The sequence below is a fragment of the Acanthisitta chloris genome, unplaced genomic scaffold (genome assembly GCF_000695815.1).
Source record: "Acanthisitta chloris isolate BGI_N310 unplaced genomic scaffold, ASM69581v1 scaffold44875, whole genome shotgun sequence".
Lineage (NCBI taxonomy): Eukaryota > Metazoa > Chordata > Aves > Passeriformes > Acanthisittidae > Acanthisitta > Acanthisitta chloris.
The window spans coordinates 1-8,915 of NW_008676264.1; the positions used below are offsets into that span (position 1 = coordinate 1).

General features: G+C 47.8%; 1 protein-coding gene across 1 annotated transcript; it reads right to left on the reverse strand.

Annotated features, from left to right (window-relative positions):
• Positions 1-841: 841 nt before the first annotated feature.
• MAML3 (mastermind-like 3 (Drosophila)) lies at positions 842-8,366 on the reverse strand (the record flags this gene model as incomplete). Its single annotated transcript, XM_009076047.1, has 3 exons — positions 842-1,896; positions 5,970-6,057; positions 8,142-8,366. Coding segments are annotated over 3 exons (1,299 nt in total), but the record flags the coding sequence as incomplete, so codon positions are not given.
• Positions 8,367-8,915: the final 549 nt, after the last annotated feature.

Consider the following 8,915-nt stretch of genomic DNA (forward strand, 5'->3'; position numbering starts at 1 on the left):
TGGATGAGCCTTGAGCAACCTGCTCTGGTGGGAGGTGTCCCTGCCCAGGGCAGGGGTTGGGGCTGGGTGATCTCTAAGGTCCATTCCAACCCCTAAAATTCCATGATTCTATGATATGACTAAGCAGCTCATTAAGTTAACCCATCCACCTAGGCTGTCCCCAGCACCAGTCTCATAATCAAACTGTACTCACAACACTGCTAAATTTGTGTTCTCTGTGCTTGTATTGAAGTTTCATCACTCTGCAGTGAAAATGGTGAGCTCCCTGTGATTGTTGAGGTTTGTCACACGAGTGCTGCATGTTCCCTTTGGGCAGCCCAGAGCAGCCACAGACCTGGCCGTGGCTCACCAAGACCTGCTTACCCCTGATGTTAAGCTCATTTCCAACCAGGGTCTATGCAATCACCCATGGGTATCTTCAGGCTTTGCTCCTAGCTGTTTCATCTGCTCCCCTGAAAGCTGTAGCATTCACAGTTATATGAGATGGGAGATGTCAAGACCACCCCATACCACCCTGCAATGAAGCCTCATTTTATGTGGGGAACCACTTTCCCAACCAGAGGCATCAGCTGGCTATTCCAGTGTCCCCATTCTGTCTCGCATACATACACAGACACACACACAGACACACACAGACACACACACACACACACACAGAGTGGGCACTGCCACACAACAGAGATTGCTTGGTGGAAGTCTTGGGATGCCAGTATTTTCATCATCCCCTGAATCTTCCAAAGTTGGCTACAGAGCAGTTCAGTTTGCACAACTGAAAACAAAAGAAAACAAAATAACCCCAAACCAAACCAGTTCAAACAAAAAATCAAGAACCCAAGGATGAGGAGGACATCCAGCTCTCTCTTTTCTTTTCCAAACATAATAACCAAAGCTCCAGACTATACAAGCCCATTCACTGGGGGTTTCCAAACAACTCATCAAGTTCCTGTATCCACTCATCCCCTGGTCCGCTCTTAATGATGGAATCCACAAGGTCTGCACCCTCTGCTAAACTGGAGAACGACCCCCCTGCTCCTTCATTACTGTAGTTGTAAGATATGTCCTGAGTGGGATTCCTCTCATAGGCCTGGCCTTGGCTGCTCTGAGCAAAGTTACCACCAGGCACTTGCTGCGTCGCGGGCTGACTGAAGCCTGACATGGTGGGGACCCCTTGGCTTATTGCTGGCATTACCATCGGCCTGGAGTGGCTGGCTGTTTGCTGCCCAGGCAGTGGCTGCAGCAACTGCCTCCCCAGCGCTGGGTTGAGGGCTCTCACAGTTCCACTGGTGTCCACAACTGTCTGGTTAAGACCCTGTGGGAAATGTTGCTTGGACAGTCGTGGCTGCCCAGGCTGCATGGTGTACGTGGTGCCGTTACTGAAGGGCCCCATTTCACTGCTAGTCCTTCCAGGTATGCCCTGTAAGCCTCGTTGCTGCCAGTTCTGCGTTCCTTGAGGGACAGTCCCCATCAGGTTCTGAAGTCGTGGTGCTTGTGGCCTTGGTAAGACCTGGCCCACAGGTCCTTTCATCTGCTGCTGATGCTGGGAAAGAGCAGAGTTTACCAGCATGTTCTGACCAAAATTGCCAACTATTCCCACAGCTTGTCCAGAGCCAGGCTGCCTCATTCCCTGGCCTGCATTATGTGCCATGTTTATGCCGCTTTGGTTTGGGTGCTGCAACATTTGGCTCATCCCTGCGCTCACGCTGTACATTCCCTGCTGGCTGGAGGTGTTGCCGTAGGGAGCCATGCCGACATCTGACTGACCCGCAGTCGTGGGCAGCGTGCCTGGGTTCTGGGGGGGCCCCACGGCCACCACAGCATTCTGGGCCATCATTCGGGACGTCCTCATGCTCTGCAGCGCTGCTTGGCTTCTCACAGACGCTATATCCTGGGGCGAACCTACACCAAAAAGGGAGGAAGGTAAGGAAAAACCCACAACCCTGTAAATCTTAATCAACACATCTTTGCCTAAGAGAGAATCTGCAGGGGCCTTCCTCATCACAGGAGGATTTCAGACTGCTGTGCTTGCTGAGTGAGTAGAGCAATCTTTCATGTGAAGGTCAACAGAGACCCAGAGGGTTACTCACCCTTGGGAGATGTGCTTCCTGCCTAAAGTCAGCTGCCTTTCAGAGGTTACGTGTTCCCACTCTGGCTGCAGCCTCTGTCCTCCCCTGCCAAGTGCCTTCTCCTGCACGGTGTGTGGCAAAGCAGTTCCAGTGCTCCCCTGCACAGGAATCGCTGTCCATATTGTATATTCAGTTGGTGAAGTGGGACATTGTTCAGCAGAGAATTCCATTGATGCAGACAAGTAGCCTAATTTCCCTTAAGGCCCCAAATAAGGTTGGCAAGGTTAAAAGGCCAGTTACTCACCAAGTAATTCTCAATTAGGACAATTTTGGGTTGTGCACTCAAGGGATTATTGACTTCAGATTCTTGAAGAATCAAGGCACAATGACTGCATGTGTGATGCATGATACAGCCATGGTTGCCTTACTGGTAATTACCTAATCAAGCACCTAAGCTTGATGGCCACAGGAGCTGCAGGGCCAAAATAGGCCTTTCTCTTACTTTGTTAGGACTAGAGATTAAATGCTCTAAAAGTCACCTGGGAGTCAGAGTTCCCTGTCAAGTGTAAATATGAGCGTTTCTTTTTTGTGTGTATTTTTCCTCCCCAGGACCAACTAAAATGTGCACCCTCCTCCATGAAAATAAAAAGGTGCCTATGACTTCAAAATTGCATATGCCCTGTGATTCAGTAGCACTTTTCTTCTTCAGCTACACCTAATTCAGCCTCTAGCAAGTAAATGGGAGAGCTACCACCAGTCTTCTTCACTGGCAGCAAAACAGCTGAACTTCAGCTTACCATTTGAAGCTCTCTTTTAAATATCTCCATTGTCTTTCAAAAGTAAGCCTTGAAAATGGAAATGTCAGGCTGAGAAGGCCAATCAATTTTTTAATAGCACAGGAGGCATAAATGAATGGATTTTCTATAGATTGCTACTGATTAAGTCTATGGAAAGAAGAAAAACTGGGGGTTTGTGGACATTTAAAGCAGGGAGAGTGTATTAGTGAATCAATACCATAAGCACATTTTACTTCACCTTAGGCCAGTGATGGGAAACCAGAAAATCCTAACCTTGTTAAATTCCACACCGAGGCAGAGAACTGAACCATGCTGGTGTCTTCCTCTGAGTACAGGGGAGCCACTGATTTCTGGGAACCAATATGCTTCTGTATCTACTATCTTTACTTAAAAACAACTGCTTGGGTCTCAGATTATGCCATGGGCTCACTGTGGTTTTGAGTCACTACCATACTGAACTGAATGCAATACTCTGCAGGTGAAACTCGGAGTGAACAAGACACACATTGCTCCCAGCTCAAATGTTACTCAGTGCAAAGTGCAAATATAAAATGGTTGCTGCAGGAGTTTGGAACTGTGCAACAGAATCTCAGTGCTCTTAAATCAGCTTCTGTTTGTCGTTCCTCAGTGGCAGACAATGTACCTGAACATCCGTGGAGAGTAGGGACTACTAGCCCCTGTTGTTTACATAGGTTTCCATGGGAAGCAGGTATGGACAAGGGAAGTGTCTGCACATTACGCAGAGGATGGCTACGTCTCCCTTTTGCTGCAGCACAATAAGCTTCTGGAGGATGTTTTCAGCTCCAGCATACAGATAAATGAAACATTTTGTAGCACGAAGAGACACCATCTGGATCTCAGTTGAACAGGGCACATGCAGCGGCAGCTTTTACTTAACCCATGCTATCAAACCACTCTCTTAATGACTGGCACCAGGGTCCCCTCGATTTTTCTTAATGATTAGCAGTGACTCCAACAAGTGCTTAAGATACAGATAATGTTAACTTCTTAATGCATCTTTAGCTACCTTTTAATTGAAAATGGCAGCTGAAAAGCTCCAAAGGAGTCACTAACAGCAAGTGGTTCACATACTACTTAACTACTGCGCTTGGCATAAGAGCCAGGAGATCAGACAAGAAGCAGTTAAAAGAGAGATGCAACAGATTTTCAGATTTTGGGCCACCCTCTGGTCCCATTTACACGTGACCTACTGCACTGGATTACATTTGTGTGACTAAGTAGGGAAACATGGTGAAATACTGTGCTGGTTTGAGCTGAAGTAGAGTTAACTTTCTTCATAGAGGCTAGTATGAGGCTATGTTTGGGTTTTGTGCAGAACACAGAGTTGATAATGCAGAGATGTTTTTGTTATTGCTGAGCAGAGCTCACACAGAGTCAAGGCCTTTACTGCTTTCCGTACTGCCACACTGGCAAGGAAGCTGGGGATGCATGGGAGATTGGGAGTAGACACAGCTGAGACAGGTGACCCAAACTGACCAAAGGGATATTCATATATGTCATATATGACATCATGCTCAGTATATATTGATAATGCAGAGATGTTTTTGTTATTGCTGAGCAGAGCTCACACAGAGTCAAGGCCTTTACTGCTTTCCGTACTGCCACACTGGCAAGGAAGCTGGGGATGCATGGGAGATTGGGAGTAGACACAGCTGAGACAGGTGACCCAAACTGACCAAAGGGATATTCATATATGTCATATATGACATCATGCTCAGTATATAAGGTGGGAGGAAGAAGGAGGGGAGGAGGACATCTGGAGTGATGGCATCTGTCTTCCCAAGGAACCGTTACGCGTGATGGGCCCTGCTCTCCTGGAGATGGCTGAACACCTCCTGTCTTCGGGAAGCAGTGAATTAATTCCTTGTTTTGCTTTGCTTGTGTGTGCAGCTTTTGCTTTCTCTATTAAACTGTCTTTATCTCAACCCATGAGTTTTTGTAGCTTTTACCCTTCTAATTCGCTCCCCCATCCTGTTGGTGGGGGAGTGAGTGAGAGGCTGTGTGGTTCTTGGCTGCTGGCTGGGGTTAAACCACGACAAATACATTAAAATTAGCTCACTTATGAAAATGAATTCCTTGCTCTGTCAGGGTAGTCTAAACTCTCTTCCCTGTTTCTTTTAAGTGACCCAGTGGAGGCAAGGTTCTGCAGAAGCATCAGTGCAGGAAGCCTGTGTGTGCACTCTGTGCGTGGCACTGCACACACACCTTTCGATTCACAGGTGAATTAGTAGGAAAAAGTAACTTCATACAGAACTTATGCTGCCAAAGATAAACGTGAGAAGGTAATTAGAAGGAGCCACCCTGGCATACACCAGTGGAAGGCATGGCTGCCTGTTCATGTCCTGGGAACCACAACTGCCCCGTTTGCCTCCCTAGGTCTCTGTTGCAGTTACATGACACTATCATGAACATACAGCACAAGTGTGTGTCCATTTCATGCCTGTGTAGAAACCATGGTTAGTGAAGACATTCAGCTGATGCTTCACACCTAAAAAGCTCAGACTTAACTTTACTAAGCCAAAAATATTGTACTTACATTCTATAGTTACCTGGGAGCACATCAGAATAATACTTGGGGTTTTGAGATCATTAAAAAAATCTCTATCTACATCTCAGCTATTTCACTGTGTTTCCACACCTGACATTTATCAGTCACTGCTCCAGAAAAGGATGACCTCTCTGAAATTCTCTGCTCATCAAATTAGATAAGGTGGGGAATGAAGAGGGGTAAAACCAAGCTACAGCGAGAAATGCTAGCTGAAAAAAAATCCAAAATCTTCATAAGAGTGGAGACAAACAAGATAAATCCATGAATGAATCCATGATGAATCCAGATGTCAAAGAGGCAAAGCAAATGTCAAATAAAAAAAGTGCAGCTTTCAGTGAAGGGAGCAGAAGGAAGTTAGGAACTTAGCTGAATGCACAAAGCTGTGCATTCCCCTTTGGTAAAACACACGGTGTGTGCAGCAGCCTATCTTCCTCTTCTGGCACACTGCTGAGACCCTGGGCTCCACAAAACGTCAGCGTGCAGGCACCTGCCCCAGGGCTATGCGCTGACTGCACAACAGGAGACAGAGCTGGCTCTTACCTTGGAACTGATTGACCTGCTGCACTGGGTACGGGCTCCGCTGCTGGTGCAGGTGCTGCCGAGGCAAATGTGACTGCTGCTGCAACTGCTGAAAGCGAGGGGGAAGAGCAGAAGAGAAACAGATGATTGATTAATTAATTAGTGAGCTGAGGACAGGGCTGGAGGCAAAAGTGCTGCAGCCAAACTGCAGCAGTTCTTATCTGGTGCCGTTCTGAGGAGCCGAGCAGAGCCATCTGAAGAGCTCTCCTGAGGGCACTTGGGCTCTCCTTCACTCAAAAGGAACAAGTGCTGAGGTTAACATCATCTCTCCTCACTTAGAGCCACTTCATCCTGAGCTCTATGGCATGGACTTAACTGCTGACAGGCAGAAAGCAGAGAGAGGGATATGAACTAACTTTGCTCACCTAAGTCGAAGGGTAACTGTAGCCACACACATTTCTTCCCTCTGTCCTGCCAAGGTCTAGAGGTTTGTACTCCTGGTACAAGAATTTTGCCCACCTCTGCACTCAAAGCACTCAGCTGCATCCTGACCAAGCACTGCAGCCTAGGACCATTCCCAAGCCCAAACAGAAATGGCTACTAAGGCACATTTCCTCTTGTGCTTCAGGGAATAGTGTTTGGGGAGTGGGTGGCTGCAATATGCCTCCCTCCCTTGATCCAGACCACTCTGCTCCTCTGTGGTTGTGTTCGATGAATACTCATGAACACCGTAGAAGGGAATCAAGGCCTGATTGTAAAAACAGAGTGTGTTCACCAGAGTTTTCAGAGCCTAAGGTATACTGGACTAAGCACTTACCAAAAGGACGTCTGGGAGCATCATCTGCAGCTATACAAATACTGTGTCCAAATACATAGATATGTAACAAAGGTAAGAGGACAGTAAAGATGGGAAAGAAAGAAGTACTGATCCCTGTGTTCATAACTGCATGTTACAAACCATCAAAGGGAAAAAGGGAATCTTGTTAGGCACAAACCACCCAAAAGCCTGGAGCCTGAGCACTACTGTTTTTCATCTCTGCTAGCACACTCCACAGCCTCAGCCTTATGGCTCTGTAGGCTTGTCTTCTGCAGCCAAGGCACTGACTGACTCTTGGCTTTATGCATGTGAATTGGCCCAATCCACGATGCACTACTCTTGTACATCCTCACTCTTGTGCACTTGCTCACCCTCAAATCAATTTGTGCATCTTTATCCGAAATACTTCTAGGTGCAGCCTTCCTGTTCATTGCAACGTTTCTGTTTCTCAGGAGCACAAGAGGGGGAGGTGATCAGGGTTTCAGTGGTTCCATGGCATGCATATATTCTAGTGCAATTTAAAGCAGAACTCAGCTCTTAAGTCATGTTTCCCCAGCGAGAAAGTAGAAGCCAAGATGAAAGCAACTGCTGACCTATCAGAGCATTATCTATGTAAAGTTAGGGCAACTGCAACTTTTAACTTGGGTATGAGCTAACAGGAACTGAGCAGTGTGACTTTCCACTGACTTTCTCCCGGGCTGCTTTAAAACTCCAGCTGAGTTAAGCATGCATCACATTGGGACTGGGTAATGCAAAATCCACACTGCACAGCCTGAAAGCTCCAATGCAGTTCTGCCACAACTGCTGCTGCAAGAGGTGGTTTTGCCGTTCTCCCACATCAGACTCTGGTTCCCTCCTTGCTGCTGCCTCTCCCTTGTGCTAACCTAGTTGCCTGTATTGGCATGCAATACATCAGATAAGGAACTGCTCTGGTTAAATACTAACTCTTTTCTTTGCTAAGATTACTTTTAACCCACATCCATTCTTTGTCCCAGACCACTACATACACAGATGATGCCAGTGCAAGACCATACTTCGAGCTAGGGTAGAGGACCTGCAACTGCAACTGCAGCTGAGTCTGCTTCTGCTGGAGTAAACACACCATGAGATGCCAGGTTAGGAGCTAACTTTTCCAGTGCCTACCACCCCTAGTGACTGTCAAGCCCACTGCTGGGAACATGGGTAATATTTGCCAAGCTAGTGGTAGGACTGAGACAGATACCTCTTCTTTGACAACCATTGCTGAAATACCATGATAGGAGCTGCAGAGAGAACGTGACCGTGCCTGGAAGGAAGGGCTGGTGTTGCACTGTCTGTAATGCTCATGCTCTTACACCAGCGTGCACTGCAGTGTTTGAGACAGAGGGATACTGTACCTGTTCCTCTAGGATCTGCTGCTGCTGCCTTTGCTCTCTGAGAAACTGCTGTTTCTGCTGCTCTATCACGTGGAGCTGGGCTCTCTGCTCTATCAGCATCTGCTTCATGACGGCTGCCTGAGGCTGGTTCCCGAGGAAGGGCCCCCCCGAGCCCGTGGCGCTGGAGCCTGGTGGGACAGCAGGCTGTATGGGCCCTGTGCCCCGGGACAGCCCCACCGGGGGCTCCTGGCAGAGAGAGAGAGAGCTCGTTATGTGGGAAGGGACAGCACAGCTTACCAACAGGAGGCACTAAGCCTGCAGTGAAGTCTGGAGCTTGGACAAAGTGAATCCTTGGCAAGATGCGCTTGGCTTGTGACCAAGCCAGGGGCTGTTCCCCACAGGGGCCAGTTCAAAGCACCTCAGGTAAAGCAGGAGCACTTTATAATTCCTTAGTGGTGAAATAGCGAAGTTGCGTGCTAGGTTTATTTTCACGCAGGATATGTAACTTCAGATTAATGTTTTTCTAAACTTTTTCTCCCTCGTTATGGACACAAGTACATTTCCTTTCCACTTCCCTCTCTTCATAACAGCAATTTAACACAGTCCTCTGGATTGAGGAGCAAGAGCGAGGGTGTTAGCTGCGCACGGTGAACGGTGGGAGGTGGCAGCACTAGTTCTTATACTGCTGCAGAACCTCAGGAGTCAAGCACACCATGTGTTTGGTCGGGATTTCCATCGCGCAGCACTAGAGGAACGAGTGCGGCCGGGACGGGCACCCTGCAACCTCCAGCGCCG